The sequence below is a fragment of the Hyposmocoma kahamanoa genome, unplaced genomic scaffold (assembly GCF_003589595.1).
Source record: "Hyposmocoma kahamanoa isolate Upper Pololo Valley unplaced genomic scaffold, ASM358959v1 89, whole genome shotgun sequence".
NCBI lineage: Eukaryota > Metazoa > Arthropoda > Insecta > Lepidoptera > Cosmopterigidae > Hyposmocoma > Hyposmocoma kahamanoa.
This window is the reverse complement of record NW_020654520.1, coordinates 2,524,368-2,549,452: the sequence shown is the minus strand read 5'-3', so window position 1 is coordinate 2,549,452 and position 25,085 is coordinate 2,524,368. Positions and strand designations below refer to the sequence as shown.

Below are 25,085 nucleotides of genomic sequence, written 5' to 3'. Positions count from 1 at the left end.
TCAGACTAGACCATAAACTTATGAAAAATCATTTTCAAAGCAATACCAGAGGTGGATGTGTGCCAATGTATGTTAGAGACAACTTAAATGGGATACCGATAGTTGCTAGACGTAATCAGAGATACATGTGTGAAGATGTGGAAGCTCTTTACCTAGATATTCAGATTAACACCTATCACTTTGTACTGGTAGGGGTGTATCGACCTCACGGTATAAACGAAGAGACATGGAGAGCAATGACACCAAACTGTGGACAAACCTTTTGGCAGCCTCGGAAAACCATACTATAATCATTGCTGGCGATTTTAAGTATCCCACTATTAAATGGCCAATTCTCATAGATCAGCACCAAATAGGGCAAGCAGGAATTTTTAAAGACATGTTTGTTAGCGGTAATCTCTTCCAACTTGTTAATAGTCTTACAAGGTTCCAGCAGAATCAGGCTCCCTCACTTTTGGACCTGGTAATGGTTAATGAGGAGACTTTGATTAAGGAAATAGTTCATAAACCACTCATAGGTAAAAGCGACCACTGTATGCTAGAGTTCAGTTTCCAATATCAGGTACAAACATTAAATAACTCAACCAAGTTTAAACGATATTGTGAATCTATTAACTTTGACCACTATAACACAGATTTAGCCAAGAACCTTCACACTGTAAACCTTACAGGTGACACAGAACAGTTGTGGTCAGGAATCTTGAAAGCAGTCAACACCACCACAGACCAGACAAGCATGCCCCAGAAAAGATAGTTAAAAATAAAACTAAAAATAAGCCTTGGGTCAATGAATGTGTTCTCAATCTAGTTGTACATAAAAAACTGCTATGGGATAAATACAGATCTTCTGGCTCAGGCGGTAATTACATGAAATTCCGTGAGATTAGCAACAGGTGTGTTGCTCTATCTAGGAAACAAAGAAGCGTGTACGAATCAAAAATATTGGAACATAGTGACAAAGCCTTCTACTCTCACATACGCCGATGCACATCTACCAAAGTAAACATCCCACCAGCAATTAGCAGTTATAATGTAGACATAGTAACGAATACCAGTGATATAGCGGAGGTATTTGCAGAGGAATTTTTAAAAGCTTACTCAGAAGAACCCGTCATAGACCAACACACCACAATAGCCTCAGTTGCCCGAGTAGAAAATAGTTTAAGTGACGTTACATTCACGATAAAAGATGTGCAAGAAACTGTCAAAATTGAACACACAATCCACTCGTGGACCTGACAAACTACGAAGTAGCATTCTCAAACACTGTGTAAAGGTCTTAATGTGTGGGATGTTTAAGGAAAGTATGTTCGGAAAAATGGTCTTTCAACATTTGTGAGAGCTATAATCTGTCATTTTTGAAGATGGAGTAAAATGACAGCTCATTGTGGTAAAGCGTTGCTCGCTTGCTAGCAGCTAGTGATTGCAGTCGAAAAATATTATATCGATGCATGTTGGTTACGCTTATGAAATAAACAGCCGAAATTGTTTCATTTTATTCATCGTCGGCCCATTATACACACACAACTGCTGGCCACAGGTTCATTTGACTTGTTAATTTTTGAAAATTCATTCATTATATACACTAAAATTAAAAGTAAGCCTATTGAAAATACAAATAGGTGACATATTTTAAAGTTTTCTTATTTTAATTTAATATACTTAATCAAATCCGCCTGTCTTTATTAAAATGATTAAGAATTGATTTTGGCAATAATACAGTCAACTGTCAAAATAAGAATAAAGAATAACGCAATTGGTAATCATTTTGTACTTTGTAACATTAACATTTTGACGTTTTTGGCTAAATTTTACCTACTTTCACAATCCATTGATAGACCTGTTGACAACAACTACATGACTATTTAAAATTTTACGAGAACTTGCCACCCTGCTAATGTCATTTTACTCGATCTTCAAAAAAAATCAGACTGTAATGACCCCTGACCCTCCAACGTCCATTTACACAAATCAAAAACAATTCTATGAATAGAATGAAACAAGGTGACAAAACGAGAAACTACAGACAAATCCGACAACCTATTGTTTCTGCTATTGCTTAAAAATCTTAAAGAAACTTACTAAATAAAAATATATTTTATAGGCTATTGCGATTGTAATGTATATGAAAGGAATGTGACCAATGGGTTTTTCACTTTGAATGTATTCTTTTTTTATAGTTAATTTTACTTCTTTATTCTATTGTTCTGGTAATATTTGTCAGTGAAATTAGATTCTAACAGTTTTTGTATGTTATTTATTTCAAATACTTTTATTATTTGACCAATTGTTATTAGTCCATATTTGTTACTCGCGTCCATGTGTTTGACACTAAACTTTATTCATTTAGGCCAGAATATGTTATGTTATTTATGTTGCATAGTGAAGTTTTCTCAATTTTTGATTCTGTGAATGTTATTTAAGTAAAATAAAAACTTGTAATTAAAAAAAAACATATGTAATGTTTTCTATGAGTAATAGAAATTGTTAATTCTACAGCATAGTTTCCCAAATTGGCTCCTACCTGGAGGGATCCAATGGGCTCTGAAGAGTCCTAGGGTAGGGGCCTCGGAAGCAAATGGGCGGCGTTCATGCATTCCAGGGAGTGCTACCGCAATTAAAAAATTTTATCTACATAAACTACACTACAAATGTATTTTTTTTTTCTTGTAATTTTTTGTGTTAAGTTAATATTAAAAAAAGTGTATTTTAATATTAGGAATGTTGCACAATCTGAATTTTAAAAATTTATTTAGCTAATGTTTAGTTTTTTCTGTACTCTAAGCTTAAATGAAATAATTTGCCGGACTGCCACGCTGAAGTTCCAAGTTCGATACCCGGACCGGGAGAAATATTTGTATGGTCTACATTTATTTCTCTCGTGAGTTTGGGTGTAATTAGTGGCTGTCTATGTGTGCGTCCATGGCATCCGCGACACTGGGTTTCTCTAGTGCGGTGCTATGTTGAGTGTGTGCGTTATAAAATTCAGATTTTTCGGGCATGAAAACTTTTTGCGTATAAGAGAAGTACAATAAGAAAAGTGCAATTAAATTTCAAATTTCTATTCATGTAATATAAAACCCCGTGGGTGTAATTCAGCATATTACAGCCGACTTTGCCTGCGTGTTATGGCACTGTTTACGAGCAAGTGTGATGAAAAAGCCTTTACCGCCTTAGAACTGTATGATAAAAATACCGTTTGTATTTGCTGCACGTTATTTTTACTTTACTATTTACTTTAATTTGTGATTTTTTGTTACAAGTGTGTGTGATAAAAAATCTTTTATGTTGCAGGCGCTGAATCAATGCGCCTACCCGACTTCCTCCCAGTTCACCCTGGACGCACCTCGCCCGAGCCTGAACATCAGGACGAACAGTTGCAGCAGATCATGTCCGAGCTCACAAGGACAAGGTGGGGTTTTGTTTTACTATGTGATATAATGTAAACCGACCAGTAACTTCACACTTTAGTGTTCCCTTCTTATCCATCATTCTAATTTTTTGGAATTTATTATGACAAATAGAGTATAATAAAGTCAACTCAAACATGCAAATGTGTCTTGGTTTCATGGGCAAGTAAATTGCGTTTGAAATCGTTACATAGATTACACTTTATTACATTTTTCACAAGGTAGATTCCGTTGAGAAGAACGAGTAGGAAACTCTTGGGGCTGATCTTTGTTAATATTTTGTTCTTTGGAAAATACATTTGTTCACATATCGTCGCCATTCTTTCTCAAACTCGTATTTTAAAGCACAAAATTACTGAAATGCAGAAAATGGATTGTGTATACAAACTTTGCAGGCTAATTTCACATCACATTTCCTTTATATTCACCATTGACTTACAATTATATGGACGTCGGGTCCGCGCTAAAAAGTGTCTGAACTTATAGGGCGTTAAAATCGTATACAGAGCGTCATTCACGCTTTGGTCTTCGTTTGTTCGACTGACAGCGAAGTAAGCAAAATTAGACAGTACTGCGATGACATTACAATTTAAATTCAACGTTTTAGCTTTTTCATATTCCTTTACATGTCACTACGTTTAAATAGGTTGACTTGGGACATTTTTTTCGTGGTTTTTGTATTAGACCCGTTGTCCATTTATTTGTAAGTAAGTATGATATTCATACTGGCTTTTACCTATTCTTAAAGTAATACGTCCAAATTAACACACTTGATAAGAAATTTATAATAAATCGAAAGTTTTGCCATCTCCGGAATAACCATATTTATTTATTTATTTATTACAGTCGACCCAAATGCAATAGTAAGACTTAAAGTTAAATAAACAATAAATCTTTAGTCAATTCAAAAGTGAATAAAATATGAAAATTGATAAAATTATAAATACAATACCATAAACAATAAATTATTACAGATTAACATTAATGCCAAAAAAAAGATAAAATCCATTTGTTATTACATTTTAAACTAACACTTAATACTGCTGTCTCCGGTCAAGGACTCCAGATAGCGTCCTACGGAAAATATGAATTTTGTTTCTGAGCATGCAAAAAGGTACAATGAGGAGTCAAAGTTAAGCAACTGATTTAGATACCTAAGTGCTCGGGGCAGGGGGGCCATCTCACTCACTGTACATCTTGTGGTAGGTACTGCAAATAACCTCATTCTATGAAGTCGCACCAGATTAGTTCTAGGTACCATAAAGCCTACCTTGGACAACAAAAATGGGTTGTATATTACTCACTATTATTATATTAATCACTCTTTATGAGATACGAGTTTGAGAAAGTAAGGCATCGATATATCATTTACAATATTTATTTTAAATGATCGAGGCAACCTGAAAAGAATTTCGTAGTCTGGGGGTCGATTCAGAACCTTACGATAACTCCGATTCGATTTGATATCTACGTTTTCTTTTCATTTTTGTTCACAACACCCGAATCGAACATCAAACTGTCGTATTCGAAACCGAACCTAAATGACGTCAGTCCCGCACGATTACTTAAACTTCTCGGCCGGCAAAGGCTACAAACGTTATTCAGAACGCAGTTATCGAATGAAAGTTACCGAACGTCCTATTGTTTACAAAGCAAGAATGTAATACGGAATCTCTTATTATTTTAAATAAGTCTGGATTTTGTTAAATTTTATTAATGTATTTGAATGCAAGACTAAAAGCATTCTTATATTTTAGGCCTCCTTTTAAATACATTTTTATTTTTCTTATAATCTTTTTCACCGACTAACTCCGTAAACGCTGTTGGATAACGATATTGTATCCGAATCCGGACGTTTAACTCTGAATGTTCTGAATAGCTCGGAAAGCGCCCTTCGATTCGAGAACGACATCTAATTGAACAATTCGGTTAGAATATCGATGAGTTCACGTAAACGCCCAGTGTAGCGATCTGCGACTTTGAATTTTACTAATACTAATCATTCGAATGGGCAAATCGTTCGCCTATGTCGAATCCAAGCACAATTATTCAACTAGCGTCGGGTGCACGATCCGAATGATTATTATCGGAACTACCTGGAATTGTACCGATCATTCATCATGTCCGTATAAAAATATTCTTGTCCCCTTCACGGTTACGGTATTCATCGTATGTCAGAGAGGGCTAGGTGGAAATGCTCTATGGAATCTATGTATTAGTGATACTACTTTGGAATGAGTGATCATTCAGATCATACTAATTTGTCATTCGTATGACAGGATTAGTGTTACTAATGAGTCGAATATCGAAATCATTCGCAATTGCGCATCGCTAGCCCAGCGTACATTATTAAATTTAAAAAAATAAATTTAGCGCTTTGTATCCTATATATATTGCACCGTCGCTACAATAGTGTATTAACTCAAAAAGTGTATATTCTCCGAATAGATGACAAAACGAATTACTCGCTTCTCGTGAAAGATCATTAAAATGTATAGGCTATAGTTTATTACAGAGACTTTAAACAATTTCCTACTTGCCAAATACGTAAATACTACGCATATAAAGACTGTTTTGGCCAGAGCTGACTCACTTAAAATGTGTCTTTTGAGTTAAGTAGATATGTCCTTAATTGTTTCTTACAATATTCTGATGATGGTTGTATTAACCTGTAGAGAATCAAATTTTACCTTCAGTGATGATATAATATTGAATTGCACATATTTTGAGTTACAACTTGGACCTGAAGCGTGTAAATTACTTAGTACAGTATAATGTACACTGGGCGTTAACCGGGACGAAGTAGAGGTCAAAGTCAAAGATAATTAATCATTTATTCCATAGGTCACATTTTACACTTGAAAACGTCATTTTTAAGCTACTTTTTAAACTACTGCTCGTTCACTACGCAACCTCCCAGAGAAGAACTCAAGGGAAACTCTAGGGATTGCTCTTTTCAAATAAACTTAATTGCTTTGAATCATAATTGTGTGGAATCTAGACAATTGTTGTCTTTCCATACTTCTTTATCTAAAACATACTCTTCAATTTTGTATGTGACTTTGAGTGTGTGACTTTTCAATTAAAATACTCTTAATGTAAGTTCTTTTAATATAATTTCCAGAAACTTGTAAAAAAAACGTATACAGTTCACCTTAAAAGAATCGTTTACCTTGGTTAAACGAAATCGTGGTACCATGAGTTTGGACTTAGTTCTAAGTTTAATATTATGGATATCTTCTTTCTTAACGTAATTATGTATATTTTTACGGGCATACAAAATATTTGAGTAAATGTACTGTGATGCCACAGTCGTACCAGTCTCCTTAAACTGTTCTCTGTGAGAAACCCGAGTTTTAGCAATTGCTTTAAACGGGGAGTACGTGAACCGCCAGGTCGGAGCTGTTCACGGAGCGCAGTCGGCGCTCGCGGCTTGAGGGCGAGCTGAGCTCGTGGCGCGAGGCGGCGTCGCTGCTGCGCGCGGAGGCGGCGGCCGCCCGCGCCAAGGAGGCGGCCGCCAAGGCACGCCTGGCCGACGCGCGTCTGGCCGACCGCGACTACGCCGGCCAGCTGGACGCCGCCGCCGGCCGCGTCGAGACCAACATCGCGGACGCGGTGGTCAGTCTTCGGCTGCGTTCCCACTTTTACACTTTCACTGCAGATACCTCCAATTAACACTACGCCAACTTTATTCTTTGCTCATTTTCTATTATGTTTGTAAACAGCCATATTTCGATCCCTCCTACGTAAAGTATCGTATGTCGAAATTGCTTTAAAACGCTCCCTGTAAACTTGGCAATTTCGACATACTCTGGGTGAACGCCGTTGCAGAATTTTTTAATTTGTTTTAGCTAGCGGTTATATAACACATCATTATTATTACTTCGGGCATATATTTTTATCTCTCGCCTCTCCCATGGCCTAAACAACAATTTTTATGCACAGTCGACCGGGGTCAATGACTCGGGTTCAAGAACGGGGGAACGATGTGAGGGACGTTATTATAAGGGCGCGTTCCCATCAGTGTTGGGAATTAATCAATTAAATTTCAATCAATAATTCAATCAGATTAAAAAATCAATTCAATTGAAATCAATTGCAATTAACCCAACCGGGCCCCCTAACCTGCCCCCAACCGGCCCCCAACTGGCCCCCTAACCTGCCCCCAACAGGCCCCAACAACCAACGCCCTAACTCACCCCCATATGCCTTATAAATTTATCATAATTGTCAGCTTTAATTGTTAATTGTTAATCAAAAACATTGAAAAGATTGAAAATTGATTAATTGTTAATTGTAGATATTTGCGATTAACGATTGATCAATTGTTAGTTGCGAGAACCGCAATTAACAATTAATCAATTGTTAATTGCGGTTCTCGCAACTAACAATTGATCAATCGTTAATTGCTGTTTCGCAATTGACAATTAATCAATTGTCAATCTTTAATTGCCAGAACAATTAAATTTTGCCCAACACTGGTTCCCATTATGTCGTAAAGTTTTATTTATCGTTAGACGACTGTCGTTTTTAGCGTGTTCCCACATCTCGACTGTCTGTCGTGCGTGACTGTATCGTGCAATTTATACGATACGACGATAAATTGTCGCCACTATCCAGTGGGAACAGCATGACATGACTACCACTATAATAATGTCGCTCGCATCGTATCCCATTTCTTGAACCTGAGTCTTTGACCCCGGTCGACTATGCCATCCTAAGCAAAAAATGTATCGTTTAGGCCATGGGTGAGGCGAGATACTAAAATAGATACCCGAAATAATAAGCATGTGTCATATAACCACAAATTTTAGAAAAATTAATTTCCCAATTAGTTCTTGCCGGGAACCCGGAGTCTCCTCATTTAGCGTCCATTATTCAAACCGCTGGGCTACCGAAGCAATTATTATACTAAAGGAGGATATTTTATGTTACACGTTAATTCTTTTCTAGACTCGAGCGACAGAAGCCGAAGCGACAATCGCAAAACTTACAAAGGAAGTTAGGAAATTGAAGGTAAGCTAGAAATTTTAAAAAAAATGGCGTTGTTTGCTAACAAAAATTTAAAAAACACCCAAGTTTTATTATAATAGTTCCTTCGATACTCTTCCAGTGTTGAACCATAAAAAAGCACAACCGCTCTACCAACTGACTTGTTCGAGTCAGTGGATTGCAGAAATACAACTTACACCTACAAAAAAGTCCATTTCCAGTAAAGTCAGGGGTCTAAAAAGACCAAATCATGTAATTCTGCTAAAGGCAATTCATTTACAGAATTCCTTGTGAGTCTGTCGCAATTCTTCTTATATTCGTAAAACTGTTCCACATTCCAATTAATTGTGCCCAATTCAATTCACCAGCAGATTCTGCTTAGGTGTTGTAATTGCCACACATTATGTTGCCACATCAAAAAAACCAAAACCGTAATTTTACTGATTCTTTTTATTTTATAATATTCATAGATGGTTTGTTACGAGAATTTAGTGTAAGTATATTGATTGATAAAACAACTATATAAAAAGATTAAATTACTAAGAAACCAAGAATTTCATAAATTTTCCATGATTCGGCTGGCAACAAACAAGCTGTCAACGGCAAAATATTTGACATAAAAGCAATTTCTATTGTGTAGACCATTTCATACAACAGTGTCAAACAGATGAAGTGCGTTACATGAATTGTTAGCAATTCATAATATGAATTATCATCTGACCTCTTGTGTGTGTGACCTTTTTACGATTTTTTTAACGCACACACTCATACAGGATGAATGCATGCAGGATGCGGGGCTGCACTGGGGAAACCCTGTATCGGTGCCATGGACACACATATAGTCAACCACAAATTAGACCCATACAAATATTTTTCAAGATCCGGGAATCAAACCCGAGACTTCTGCGTGACAGTCCATCATGGTAACCGTTCGGCCGCGGAGGCAGTTTCAAAATATTAATGGAATTAGGATCATATTATGATTCTGCTAATGCGGCATTTTAGGCCCCCAGGGCAGCCAGCAATGTTCGTTGTCAAACTAGGCGAACCTGTACCTTAAGACTCAACTCACATTGGCGCAGAGTCGAAGCGTCGCGACGCGTCATGTTTTTCGCTTATAGCATATTCATCTCTATTCTCCCATAATTAAGGTACAAATTTGTGTTATGCAAATACGGAACCGCGCATCGAAAGTCGAGTTTCAGTCCAGTTCGAGCTAAAGTCGCTCTCTTTAAGTCGAGCGGTTTCGCGCATGCCCTTGCGTTCCTTGCAGTGAGGCGTCAGACGCCGACCACACTATGATCCGGGCGCGTTAATGCGAGTGTCGTCGCCATGCGTTGTAGTTGAAAAACAGGACGCGACGCGCCGCTTCGACTCTGCGCCAGTGTGAGTTGAGCCTAAGTGATTTGATCCATTAAGTTTCTTTTTTTTACCATAAAGAATAATTGTGAACAGTGAAACACACAACAGTTAAGATAAGGAAAAACCCAATTTTAAAAATGAATAATTAATTAAAAAATATGTTACCCATCAGGAGGAGCTAGCAGCGTCTCAAAGCGAAGTTCGATCGCTGCGCGGTCTGCAGAACAACGCCGCCACCGACCTGAGACACGCCACAACAGTCGCCGAGTCCTCGCTCAGGTACCGCTTTCATCTTTTCAGGTCTTGCATACTTCACTCACATCATCCCCTTTATCATGAACAGACGTAACGTAGACGTTTTCCCTTTTTACTTTTTATTTATTAATTTATTTATTTTATTTTTAAGGGTACAAACAGCTTGTATCACAATGTAATAGAAACTATATTAGTTACCTATCAGTAGACCGAAATTACATTTTCCAGAAATAACGCTTGCTCAAATTTTTATAACCTCGAAAGTTTGTAGTTTTCTTAAACCTAATTTAACCTAACCTAACCGAATCTAATGGTGTCTTTGCGATAGACATCCAACATATCCTGAAAGAACAATGGTTTCGTTACAATTCGGTTTTCAGTATAATGAAAATTCGAACAAACGTTATTCCGGAAACAAAAATTCGAGTTTGTGACAGGTTACCAACTATATTAAATAATTATAAGCAATAACACTAACAATAACTGATAAACATACAACAGCAAAGTACTAGACAACACTAAACAACTAAATGACATTGTAAACATACACATGAAGCAAAGAAACATTACGTAAACCAGCTTTAGTAATAAAAAATGAATTAGATAATACTTATCGAATTCTTAGGTCGCGATTGTTACACATAGGAAATGAAACTTTTGTTCCGGATTTAAATCGCGTATATTTGTTTTTTCAAACAAACCAACGTTTCGGGCCCTTCACAAAAATAATAAGTTAATAGTACAAAAAAAATAGTTTCATTTCGTATAGATAATACTTTCTTAACGTATAGCTTGTGTTAAAGAAATCAAATTTTTACTGAATTGATGTTCAATTATTTATTGTGAAATTACGTCACTGGTTTAGACGCTACGGCTAAAAAGTTGTTGAAAAACTAAATACAAAAAACTCAACAACAAGCACATAGAAAAATTCGTGAGGTTCGCTGGTTCGTTCTGTGGCTTAGTTGGTATAGCGTCTGGCACGGTATGCTAGAAGACATAGGTTCGAATTCGGCCGGATCGGAGGAATTTTTTCTGAGTGTTCGATCTTTGTATCAATAATTATAGCAGAAACATTGTTAAAGTTATTGCTCGCACGCCGTACAAACGAATTTCGTTTGTAATTTTGTAGAGCGATACATTAGTAATAATATGCCAGACTAAAGTGTAGTTGGTTCAGGCTACTCTATGGGCGCGTTTCCATTATGTCGCGACGACAGAAAGTCGTGTAGTTTAAAGTGTCGTGGCTTCTATATTTAAATGAAGTTGTTCACATATTAACTGTCGTTCACGACTTTTTTGACGTTACGACACTCAAGTTAAACTGGTTGATTTGAAGTGAAACAATTGACTACTCCCGTCAATTGTTTCGTATTCGGGCTGGTCAATCGGAGCGCAGTTGTCATCGTAATGATTTGGCAGAATAACGTTCAAACAAATTAAATGTAAAATTTCGTCTCTATTTCCGGTTATATACTCGATGGTCACTAATAACGTTGATGTAAGTAATTCATTTACACCAACGTCACGACAATGTTGATGTAAATCATTGACTTACAAATAAATGAACGACGGGTCTAATACAAAAACCACGAAAAAAAATGTCCCAAGTCAACCTATTTAAACGTAGTGACATGTAAAGGAATATGAAAAAGCTAAAACGTTGAATTTAAATTGTAATGTCATCGCAGTACTGTCTAATTTTGCTTGCTTCGTTGTCAGTCGAACAAACGAAGACTAAAGCGTGAATGACGTTCTGTATACGATTTTAACGCCCTATAAGTTCGGACACTTTTTAGCGCGGACCCTACGTCCATATAATTGTAAGTCAATGATGTAAATAATTCGTTTTCATCAACACAGTAAGGTAGTTCACAATATTAGGTTGAAGTTAAATGATAATGCACAATTACATGTCCCACGGCTATGCGGTATGGAGGGAAAGGATGTTAAAAATTGTAAATAGAATATTTTGCTTCCTGGAGACATTTTAAAGGGTGTATATTGTTACGTTAGCTGTCTGCTTATCCGCATTCTACAGGAGAGTGTGCGATGTAATTGCATATTTCGATTCCGCCATCCCCCTTGTCATTGGGGGACTCAACGTGGGCTGGGGTTCCACCCGTTGTTGTGGATATTCCCAGGCTTTGCACGAAACAGTTCGCTTCCACATGTATATGGCGCGTTCGCCACGCTTTGGAGTGGTATTCCCTGCCAGCGGACTTGTCTTGGACCTTTTCAAGGCGAGAGTAAATAGGATTATTTAGGTGTAGGATATAATAGGATTATTTATTTAGGTGCGTGCTACATCGTCGACCTTATTGTCACTTTCCATCAGGTGAGATGGAGGTCAAATGTGCACTTATTTTTAATTAAAAAAAAAACATAAATAGTAGATAACCTGCCACCGTACATAAGAAAATTTAAAATAAGCATTTTTTAAATGTAATTATTTCTGTCCAGGGACCTACTAGCGGGCTTGGAAAGGCTGAGATCACTGAGTTCCACACTGGACCCCACATGATACCAACGAGGTTCTCTTTCATTTATTTAATAATTTAACAATAACGCTGTTGATATGCCAATATGTATCGTGAAGCATCAATTTAACGCGGCATTGATTTATACATATATATTTTTTAATGTAATCTAAAAGTTTTAATAAATATGACAGTCACCAAGCATTAATTATAATCACTTATTTTTTTAAGGCCCGTGTACACGACGTTTGGTGCAAACTGCGCAACTATTCGGTCGGGTATGCATGTGTTTTGAGCTCGAAAGAGTTTTATCTGTAGATACACATTTGCGAAAGCTTAGTTGTACAATGTGCAAACCGTTTGCGCGCTAGCCACTGTCATGTGAACGGGCGTGTGAAGATAAATACGCGTTGTTTTTTCAGTTAGTGTAAACCCACATAAATTAAATATTAATAGAAAATGTGTTCTAACTATTGCTTAATTTCCATTCACATCACAAGTGTAAAATAGCAGAACTAAGAACTATTGTTAGAGCAGTCCAAGTGACCTACTTATCAGTTTTCAATCGAACATATTTTGGAGAGTGTACGCTGGAACTTCACAATTTACTGCTACCCTCGATTTCTCCCTCGATCACCCAGAAATTCCGGACCACTTTATCCTTATGTCATTGACCACCTATTCCCACGAAGTGCATTGCTTCGTCCTTCCTAATACGTACGGGAGAAGAATGGCATACATCTGTGTTTCCTGAAAAATAGAATTTGGGGTTATTCAAGCTAGAATGAATAGGCATTTTTTATTCAGACTCGTACCATGCTCTTTATTTTTTATATCACCAAGTGACGGGACGAATGAGTTGTGCGCATGGTGGTAAGCGAAACGTCTATACAAAACAGTTGCAGTGCCACTCAGAGCTTTAAATCGCAAAGATCTTAGGGGCACTGCCTCTGCACCCGTCACTCTGAGACGTTGACAAGTCCCATGTAGCTGTAATTTCACCAGCACCTTGCCCTACCCTAAAACCGAAACACAGTATAGCTCACATTACTGGTAGGCGACAGAAATAGGAAGGTGGCAGTACTTCCCTAGACGAACTCTTCCACAAGGAGCTCTACCTATTAAATATCTGACTTAATATAAAGATGAAATAAATTTATTTGAATATAACATAACGTAATACAATATAAGTAAAACAAATGTAAATAAAGGTATTATAGTATTAAAATAAGCAAAAGAAGGGAATCATGAAGGGAAGAAGAAGAATCAAGGGAAGTGATATATTAAATATATCAGGTCAGATTGTGGCCAAGGGTGAATCATCAATTTAAATGGGAAGAGATATTGAATAACATTCAAACCCGCCATTTCCGTATTTAGGCGCATAATACCAGACTACTCGATTATTCGGTATTTAGGCGCATAATACTAATCTTCAAGTTTGGTACAATGCGCCTAAAACATTTGGTACGTTAGTGGTTAATAAGTCACAGTTTTGGTGGATACCATAACATCGGTTCACAGCGCCGCTATACATCCTCGCACATCTCTGGTGGAACAGGAGAATGTTCGCTTTTCAAAGCTATGTAAGAGCGTAAGTCAAATAAATTACGACAAAATTGTTAGTTATGACAATCAGTAAGCAGATAAACGACGTATACCTACAACGTACGTTTGGTTTCTACATTTTTAACTATATAATATATATAACATATATATAATATATATATATAACATATATATAATATATATATATATATAACACGCTCGTCCAAATCAACCAATCTTACGTTTGTTTCTGTCAGAAAAAAGTGTCTCCTAGCAATTGCATTTTGAAGTGCTCAGAAGTTGTAGGTTATGCAAAACATTCTTTGGAACCCATCGACTTAACAATCGTCTCGTGCCAAAATTTAACGTATATGAGGCTGACAAAATATGCAACTCATTTCACTTTTCAATTCACGTTGAGGTACATAATATATTCAACTGTTTCGTGAAGAGGACAATTTTGAGTGCATATATTGCCTTTGCCTTCCTTGTTGCTCGATACATACTCCCTGAAATTATGAAAGTGAAGTCGTTGCTAGACCAACCTCCTGGATACACGAGTACGAATTGTAAAAACTCTTTGTACTCTTCTCTTTGATGGTTACCGACGTTTAGAACGTTTTGGATTCACGACCTCCGTGGTCAAGTGACTTGCTCACCGGTTTTCATGGTGTTTGTGACAGCGTCATTGTTTCAGATTTTCATAACATAAGTGCATTAGTTACTTACTTTGGGACAGTGTTCGGCAAAATTTAATTGTTTTGGCAATTAAAGATTGACAATTAATTAATTGTTAATTGCGAAACAGCAATTAACTTGATTTGATTGTTAGTTGCGAGAACCGCAATTAACAATTAATTAATTGTTAATTGTGGTTCTCGCAACTAACAACTGATCAATCCTTAATCGCGTATATCTACAATTAATCAATTTTCAATCTTTTCAATGTTTTTGATTAACAATTAACAATTAAAACTGACAATTATAATAAATTTATAGGGCATATAGGGGTGGGTTAGAGGGTGGGTTAGGGGGTGAATTAGGGCGTGGGTTAGGAGTCGGATTGAGGGGGTTAGGGTTAGGTTAAGGGTGGATGACACACAGGGACCCACACCCTGGGTCAACGGGTAGGTTAGGTTAGGGGGTGAGTGAGTGAGTTTGAGTGGGTGGGTTGAGTTAGGGAGTGGGGTTACTCACCCCTGACCAGCCCCCAACCGGCCCCCCAGCCAGCCCCCCAACTGGCCCCCCTACCGGCCCACCAACCGGCGCCCCAACCGACCCCCTAACCGAACCGACCGGTGCTTTAGGACACCCCTAATCCATACTCGTAATGACACTTTTATTCGGTTTAATTGTTAAGGCCCATTTAGAAGGAGAGAGTTTATCGCACACTTCATGACGAAAAATCGTACGCGATTATCGTAAGCAATAATCGCCATAAGATTATCGTATCGTAATGTTTACATTCAGGCAAGAACTAAAATCACGCCTACGATTACGTCATACGAGATTCGCAAGCAACTTAATCTCCCCCTCGACTGTTTACACAGAGAAATATGTAGTAAGGAGATTCTTGCTTACGAGTTTTCCACTTGTCGAATCAATTGCAATTAAAATCAATTGCAATTGATTTCAATTGAATTGATTTTTTAATCTGATTGAATTTCTGATTGAAATTTAATTGATTAACGCCCAACACTGCTTTGGGATCAGTGCGACGTATGTGATATTGTCTGATGTTGTCCAATCCTATTCAATTGAGGAGTCCGAGATCCTAAAAACTTACTACAAAGTACCTATTCTAGTTGCCAAATTCCTGTTATGGTTCCCACTTCACAGTACAAATAACTAAAAAAAAATTAAGAAATACATGAAAAGCCCATTAGTGCAACGCACTTCATTATTCGAAATGTCACAAGTATGGAATAAAAGTGACCAGTGTGTAACCCCTAAATATTATCCAATATTCTTGTAATTCAGCGTATACACCTTATGCAACACTGAGAGTCGGGGCGTAAGCAAAGTCACATGAAAATCACGTCTTTGGAAAAATGAAATACCCCTACCTACTTCGCAGAACTAATAATCAATATCCTTTTCACTTCTCATGCTCTAAAAGTACGTCTATATAGATTTACGTAACGGGAGTAAAGTGCATTCTAATCCTTAATAAAAAGTAGCTAATTTTTAATTTAGTTCGAGTGTACAAACTCAGACAGCCACTAGTAAGCTCGATTTTAGTTCCGTGCTTTTCCGCATAGACGGTGGCGCCATATTATTATCCCGCGGTACGTTTGTTGGATCTGTGTCTGGTTGGACAAAAAATCCGCGAAAATTTCAGAATTTTGATTCGTAATTTTGTAAAGCGAAAACGATTGAAATATTTTTTTTTCTCACAATCGAAGTGAAAAGTAAAATTTTCACCTCGAAACTAAAAGCCAATACAAACCTCGGAGTAATAAATACCCTATATTGGCTGGTTTTAGTCCCTCGATAAAAAATATACTATTATATGGCTAAGTCGTAAATTTTGTAGCTAGGCAGGTCCTGTTATAAAATTAACTTACCTGTGTAAAATGTAAAAGTTCAATGTATATACAGTTTAAAAAATTAACTCATTCGCGCTATTGTTATCTGTTTCTCGCGTTTTAATGTCACGTGAGAGAAAGAGACAAAAACAATGGCTGCGCGGGCGAGCCCCAAAATACATCGTATTAGACTCAGACCTTAATCCACTTCCATCAGCTACATTATTATCCATAATTACTTTTTCACATTTCGCGCGCTAGCCTGTATCTGTAACAACGACCACTTTAAAAAAAGTTTCAAACTTAACTTTAATCTTAATTGCATCTGGCTGAACGGTTACCATACTAGACTGCCTTGCAGAGGTTGCGGGTTCGATCCTGCGCCGGGAGAAATATTTGTATCTACATTTATTTCTCTCGTGAGTTTAGCAAGCGCAACACAGGGTTTCAAGCTTTATTAAAAGAATATCTGCAAATAATCCATCCAATAAATAAATACTGAAACCACACGAGATAACTTCAAAGTTCTTGCTTGCCCGTGTAATTGTAATCAACAGTCGGAAGTATATTTTCGAAACCTCTGAACTTTAGAACGTAAGCTAAATGGGTTTCAGAATCGGATCAGAAATGGGCCCTAAGTGTCATACTAGTGTTATTTCAACGTCAGCCTATATTTTGGGTGCGTTGTGGGGGGGTTACACCACGCGTCCCGCAAACCCCGCGTTAAAAATTAATATATTCGTCGACAATCGCCCGATGGCGACTGATGCAGCAGAGGGCTGCGCGGCGTGGCTTTAAACTGCTGGGCAATTGTAAATTTTGAAGTAAATATGAATTTAACAACTATAGTGCTTTATTAAGTTGAAAACCAAAATTTAGCAGGTTCTCTGTATTACTTATATAGAAATATAATATAAAAATTGTGTACAAAATTAGATATTTTATTCTTACATAATTCGTTCTAGACTTTTATTTGAGCCTGTTTTCAGGATTTTATACGATCGGACAAAGTACATCCTATCTTGTAATGAACTTCCACATTCTTTACACAAATATCCTTAAGTGTAAGCATATACTTAAATAATTTCATCTAGCAAGTTTTCCCCGCTTCTCCTCCGCTGTTAGACGCGCTGCAGCAAGCGGCGGTCGCGCCACGGTCTAACAGCGGCTAATTTGAACGCGCCCTAAGAGCCTTTGCACACCGCGTATTTTATACGTGCGTCATTACCAAAATAAAGTGACAAATGGTCAAATGTCCGTTTTAATTAGAACAAATAAAGCACAAAATTATCTTTTAAAAACAGTTAAAATTAGTTAACGTGTTCAATTTATCGGACCTTGCCCTAATGACGCATACCTGAAATATCATTAAGAGCTCTCATGCCAAAAAAGTTTTGACGTTAGCTCCGCCCAAATTTATGGAACAAATATATGCCTGAAGTTCGCGTGACATGCGACAGGAGATGTTGAATTTTGCGCATTAAATGTACCAAATTGGTTTTAGCGGAATAACTCTAAATCTAAAGGGATTAAACAAAAATCCGTAGTGACAGTTGTCGATCATGCATACTCGTAAATATAATTAATTATCTAATTTTTGCCCTAATAACCTGTAGCATTTCGAGGATAAATCGAGAAAATGTGAAAATTAGAGGTCCTTTCGTGATTTTTATCTATCGAGGGAACTTTATTGTTTTATGTTTCTGATTTATGTCTATGCTTGAATATATCGTGTAGTTACTCATACAATATTTTATTTTTAATTTAAAGTGGATATACCCCTCTAAAATCAAATCGAAGATTAGGAATTTTTCCTCTGCTCCCTCTTAAACAGTTTCAATAGGATAATGTGACGTTTTCAAGTGTAAATTTATAAGTAATGTATAATTTATTGCCTATGGAATAAATGATTTTATAAATATAATGATTAAATGATTTTATAATATAAGATAAATGATTCTTTGACTTTTGAATATTCTAAAACTGGGTTATGGTTTTATATGATATATTTTATTTTGTCATTTAGCCACGTTTTCCAGTATGTCTCGCGCATTTTGATAAGAGAAAGTTTTAATTTCAGTTTTGTTTGTTTATTTGAGTTAGTTTTTTTAAATCATGCAGTTACATGAAATACTAAGTATAAACTCCATTTGAGTATATAAGCTTCTTGCTTGCAACGTGATATCTGCGTGCGTTTGAATCGATTCGGCGAAGTGGGCGCGTATAAAATACGCCGTGTGTATAGGCTCTAAGTTAAGCGGTTAGTAGAAGAAATGAAGTAAGTTTAACTCTCCACTATGTGTGATATTTTACAACTTTACTATTTAAGCATTAAAAAAGTTTTTCGTAAAGTTTCTTTAAACTGAAAAGTTGTCATTTTGCACATGTGACCTTATTACACGAAGGGTGTGAATTTAACTCGACTTCATAAAGAACGTATTTAATTTCATCTAATAACAGTGTTTGTATAGTTGGTTTATTAAAACAAAATGAATATAGTTATTATGCGTTATCTGTGTTAAATAACTCATTATGACTTTAAATATAAATTATTGACTTAAAAAAAGAATAATTTGTTTTATTTTACTATACTCCCAGAAAAACAGGTAAGTAAATGTACCCACAAAGTTTTCTTTTATAAATAATAGAAATAATTATAAAGATATTCTTTATTAATATTTTTTTAAATGATAATAATAACAGAAAGTGCCGATTTGCACAATTTAAACAATTAATAAAATATAATATACAAAGGAATGTAATAAGTTTTTAAAAATTAATAATACTCTGCTTTCAGATCACAAGTTTTACGACATAAATAAAGCAGTACTTCATATAAATCAGAAAAAACTCTGTAAAACCTATTATTACATTATTTACATTCTACTAGTACATTTTTTTACTTTGGGTAATGTATTTGCCGCGTGCGAATACAGTGTAGTACCAGATTCACTAAATTATATCACTATGCCTACAGTATTTTTATGCCTATGCTATCACAATACCTTTTGATACACGTGTAGAACTAAAACCCGCTTCTTAAATAGCCCTAATAAATAATTGTTATTAGTAGAAACGTTTTCGGAATCTCAAAGGGAACAACGGATTTCGACCAATAAACTACGATCCATATTTTCTCATTGGACAAATTTTTGTTGTCGCTCATGTCAATTTCAATATATTTATAATAATGTTTTTTTAATTAATTCTAAACGCGTGTGACAGTGCATTTAGAATTATAGGCACTGACAGTGTATATGTATAGATAATCGCGCGTTATCGTTCACTGCAAGTACAGTCGACGCCTTCTTATGTATTCCACAGAAAAATGTTAAAAGGAATTCCAGCTTAATGTTTGTGTATTCTGTATTCTAGTAGACCAAATTGGCTTAAGAAGTTTCTTAAAACGTTATTCACTAATCCAACCTGGAGGTTATACCGAATTTTTCGGAAACAGGTTAAAGGTTAGCTTTGTATAACACTTCTGTTCACATTTATCCATTCGGAACCAAATGAACGGGTAAAACGTGTGAACGTTCCAGATGCAGAACGCGGCAGATGTACTTCCATCTGCACCTAGCCACTTACGACAAAAATGTCTCATACGGCAGTTAGTAAGGAGAGAGACGACATATCCCCAATGGATCCCATTGCAGCGGCTCTAAAAATTTTACATGTCTGAAAATAACTTGGTAACTACGCGTGTATAGTGTTGTACAAATGATCCCAGTGCGCGGGACACTGCAGAAAGTACTTCCTGGCAGCAGCGAAGAAACGGCGCTTGTACTCCAGTGGCGACACCACTGTCGGCTGGCCAGAACCGAGGTTCTTCTTCACAAGGTGCTCCAGCTTTTTATCCCAAGTGAACGTTCGGATGTAATCTGGAAAATAAATATTAGACAACATCGCATACGTTGCTTTGATCTCAAAGTATCGTCAAAACATCAAAGTGTCATGGCAATCCGAAACAACGAGGGTACCACAAACACCCAAACCCGAGACTACAGAGCTCATCTAATCCTACCCATGATTAGAACTAACTATTGAGCAGTGAACAAGATTCGAGAACTATACTCTGACGAAGAATCCAAGAGATTTTTTGTAAACATAGTTTTTTTACAACATTTTGTAAAAAAAAAATACCTTTCAAATAGAAGTTTACTCAATTTGTTTAAAAACATTTTCTAGTTAAAATCCATAGAATGTAAATTATTTAGACGTATTTTATTTTTGGAAAGTTAATTTTTTTGACAAAGTTATAAAAAGGTTAAGAAATATTGGTAGAAAATATTTTACGACACTGGTGTTATCAGAGCAAGTAGCAGAAGTTTAAACCATAATTTTTGGTATTGACACCTTTTCGCCATTGTCTTTTTTTTGTGGCTTTGCTTTCGTATTTAGCCGATGAAAGGGTTTTGAAAGCAGAATTACAGATTATGGAAGAGGTACGGAATTTGGATGAAAAAGAATTGGGAAGCTTGATATTATTATTTTCAATAAATAAGGCCAGAATATTGTAAACATCTTTGTTGCATAAATATGCAACTAGGTGGAGAGCGGGTCACTGATTGCCAGGAGTTCGGATACGAAAGTATCGTGGTCAATTGAGGGGCAGGAGAAGATATGATTTAGATCCCCATAGGCCTCGCATGAGCAGGCAGGGTCAGGAACAATTTTGAGTTTGAACAGGAAGGCGGGAGTTGTCACGTGACCAAGTCGTCTACTTTCGTCGCTCGTCCGTCTTCTAATTCGAACGTGTTCCTTTTTCACCGCGCGCGTGCATCTAAATCGTCGTTATCAGTTTTGTTACTGTTTTTAGGTGTGTCTGTTACTGTTATTAGTTTTTGTTGAATTTTCAACCTCGATATTGTGTTTGTATTGTTACAAACACTTTTGGGTGTCACGCGCCGGTACTACTATATTGATCCTTGGTAAAAACTTGCTTTGTATCCCTGACCTGTCACTTTGACAGATTCAGAGTATAGCGAGGTTACGGCGACACGTGGTAAAGGAACGTTGGAAGACTTTGTAGCTTGGTTGGAATGACACATATCACGTGACATATCATGACATTTCTTTGTTTACTATAGTTTGCTATAGGGAGGTTGGAAGGCTGTGTAACTTGGTTAGAATGACACACGTCACGATGAAACAGTGGCATGAGGTACCGATGATGCCGAGCGTGAGCGTGTGCTGGTCGATGCCGAGCAGCAGCGAGTAGTCCATGACGTCATGCGAGGCCAGGAACGACGTGTCCCGCTCCACGCACGCCCACAGCACGCTGCCGGTGTGGGACGCCACATACAGCTGCGTCTCCCACCGCACTGCGCGGAACGAGAAATACAAAGCGATTATTAATGATTATAACTTTTTTATACAAAAAAAACCGACCTCAATAGTTCGTGGAATTACATCTATTTGCCAAGTTCTATTGAAATCGGTTACCGGAAAGTACGCGAAGCCGAATCATCCCCTAGTTTGCCACCCTTAGAGGTAGAATATGTTCTTCAAATTGAAATGGAATTGGTCCCAGTATTGGTACGGTCTTTCCAACAAAAAAAGAATTATCAAAATCGGTTTACAAATCACAAATTATTAGAAAATACAGTCTAATTGAGAACCTACATTTTTTTGAAGTCGGTTAAAAAGACATTACTACTTACCGGATAAGTTGCGCGTTTGTCGAATTTTTGTTCGATATCTTTCGAACCTATGCCAACTGTGGCCTGAAGTTCTTTAGAACGAAAGCGGTTCTTGTACAGAAAGTGTGAGAGAAGTATAAGAGTCGTATTCTAGAACTCTATTCAATGCTCAAGTCAGGATTGCACTGGCAACACAAGCACTGGAAATACGACCCTAATGGCAGGGACTTGAGTATGATTTCTAGTGCTTTGAATCATACTCAAGTCCTGACTTAAGCATTGTGTAGAGTTCTAGAATACGACCCTTAGAAAGGTACTCCTTAGATTATGGTTTAAAGTAAAAAAGTCTATTACTTAAAACGACTCTCTCGCTCTTTCACTTCCTGTCTGACTCCCTGTCTCCTTCGACATCATTATTGTTCGACACGTACGTTAATTTATTTTATATAGTGATCTGTTTTAACCATTTTTAACATACTACTTAATACGGTACGTACTAATGCGGTTTATTTTGCTTGGGTCAAGCGACAGGGACACTGGCTATATTTCAGAATTTGTTTTTTTTTTTAAAACGCAATTAAAGCCTTTTGAAAAGTGCATATCGTATACTATATGTGTTCTGTTTCATCATTGGTATATGTAAAATTGAATATAGCAGTTTTCTTGTAAAATTTAGAGGTTAATTTGTGTTCTCACAGAAAAACAGAATCGTGTTTTCACATCGTATAATAATCAATGTATATCCTTAGAATAATAACGCATAGAAACCTAGTCCGCACACGCTAAGTGAGGCAAATTGAAGCGCTCCCAATGGGCCTACACGAGCGGGCGGGCCTTCAGTGCTCAAGATCAACTTGCACCGCGAACAGCTCAAGAATTTTAGCTAAAAATGACGAAATGTGCGGTAAAGGAGCGCAAAAATACGTCAGATAAAAATAAAATAGATACTAATATCACATTCCACAAGAAAGTAACGCGTTTCAACTTGTATTTTTATATAAATATTCACTAAAACCGAAAATTAACCTACTACTAAAACTAGCCTACATGAATTTGATTTTTGCCTCACTTGTGACAGTTCGTTTGATATGAAACTATCATTCTATGCGTTATTATTCTAAGTGTATATCCTCAATTGTAGTTGACAACTCACAGTTAAGCAGATTCTCGTCCATGAGCACAGCCAGCGGCTGCGTGTCGTTCGTTAGGCGATGGCGGCTGGAGCCCTTAAGGTCAAACCGCTTGGCCTTCTGCGAGCACGAGTACCACACGTTCTCCATCACCAGCACGCCGTTGCCGGCACCGCCCACGCTGTACACGCCGAGGATACGAGCTGTGGAGAAACATGCACGGCACATACCTCTACATTACAGGATTTACAGCGCCATATACAGGGTAATTTTTAAAATACTATCACACTCGAAGGGATATATTACGTACATTAACAACTTTTGTACAACCTGAGCACGCGAAGTAGACTGAGGTTCGTATTCCAGAACTCTACTCAATGCTTAAGTCAGCTTTTCTTGAGCAAACTTGAGTATGATTTTCAGTGCTTACTGCAATACTCAAGTCCTAACTTGAGTATTGAGTAGAGTTCTGAAATACGACCCTTAGATTGATTCGTAAATAGAACCTTGAGCGTAGCGAGGGTTTCAAGACACGAGACGCAAAACAACTTTGCTGCCGAGCGAAACACACAACTTTTTGTCTTATTATAACAAGGAAAATGGTAGATGAAAAACTGTAGAATTATATTTAATTATAACAAATCAGTTTTAATAAACAAAATTAGTTATCGTTTCCAATTTACAATGTGAACAATAATAAGAATAAAATGTACATAAATAACGTACGACAAATCGCGTAGTTGAACGTGTCATTATTTTTTTTTCCATCGAAAGAAAAAGTTAAGTGCACCACAGTCCATCGTCAAGTTCGAATTTCAAAGACCTTTTCCTCGCTAGCGTGCTAAAAACGCTTTTGCGCGAATTTCTAAGCCTTTCCGAGTTAGTGAGATGAAAAAATATTTTTCTCAAACATGCTCGGAAATGTTTGCGTTACTTTCAAATAACGAACACGAGAAGGCAAAGCCTGCAAAATATGAAAATCAATTATTGTCTACTTCTCTAAACTTTTAAATCTATCTACTATAAACTGAATAAAGTCTGCTGTAGTATGCCGAATGAAGTCCTTTTGCGTACATCATGTGTCAATGACAGTAAAAATTTGTAGTCGTTATAATTTGTTTTTTGTCAGATTTGTCTTATTTAATGTTGTTTTTTTTTAATGCATTTTTTTATTTTTTATTAATTATTATTTCTTTAATTTTGTTTTCCTTGTTTGTGTTATCATTTTTTTTTGGTATGTGGCGTTGCAATAAATGTCTATTCTATTCTAAACAGGCAAAAGAAAAAGACTGTGTGGGACACCCTGCATAATAAATCAGTCAACAATTTAAATTACTGATATCGGATTCCAGATTCAACCGTGACCATAGAACCTGTAAAGAACCCGAAACGTTGGTTTATTTAAAAAAACAAATACACGCATTAATTTTATCGTTTATATACATTGACTTACAATTATATGGACGTCAGGTCCGCGCTAAAAAGTGTCCGAACTTATACTGCGTTAAAATCGTATACAGAGCGTCATTCACGCTTTAGTCTTCGTTTGTTCGACTGACAGCGAAGCAAGCAAAATTAGACAGTACTGCGATGACATTAGAATTTAAATTCAACGTTTTAGCTTTTTCATATTCCTTTACATGTCACTACGTTCAAATAGGTTGACTTGGGGCATTTTTTTCGTGGTTTTTGTATTAGACCCGCCGTCTATTTATTTGTAAGTCAATGTTTATATATA

At 36.7% G+C, this 25,085-nt stretch overlaps 2 protein-coding genes across 3 annotated transcripts in view; one reads left to right on the top strand and one right to left on the bottom strand.

Moving 5' to 3' along the window:
* LOC113236181 overlaps positions 1–25,085 on the top strand; it is a 38,997-nt gene that overhangs the window by 4,097 nt on the left and 9,815 nt on the right. The window contains exons 3-7 of one of the 2 annotated variants that reach the window (XM_026472193.1): positions 3,295–3,412; positions 6,806–7,028; positions 8,364–8,426; positions 9,937–10,043; positions 12,483–12,553. In XM_026472193.1, the coding sequence (XP_026327978.1) occupies positions 3,295–3,412; positions 6,806–7,028; positions 8,364–8,426; positions 9,937–10,043; positions 12,483–12,543 (572 nt within the window). In that variant the 3' untranslated portion in view covers positions 12,544–12,553. Of the gene's footprint in view, positions 1–3,294; positions 3,413–6,805; positions 7,029–8,363; positions 8,427–9,936; positions 10,044–12,482; positions 13,337–25,085 lie in introns of those variants that run through there. The other variant, XM_026472192.1, reaches the window with a different exon arrangement.
* The window catches only part of LOC113236180 (putative 1-phosphatidylinositol 3-phosphate 5-kinase), a 38,875-nt gene continuing 33,473 nt past the window's right edge, over positions 19,684–25,085 (bottom strand). Inside the window, exons 19-21 of the mRNA XM_026472191.1 lie at positions 23,371–23,550; positions 21,744–21,899; positions 19,684–20,456 (exon numbers count right to left, since the gene is read on the bottom strand). Coding sequence (XP_026327976.1) covers positions 20,272–20,456; positions 21,744–21,899; positions 23,371–23,550 — 521 coding nt within the window. The 3' untranslated portion in view covers positions 19,684–20,271. The remainder of the gene's footprint in view (positions 20,457–21,743; positions 21,900–23,370; positions 23,551–25,085) is intronic.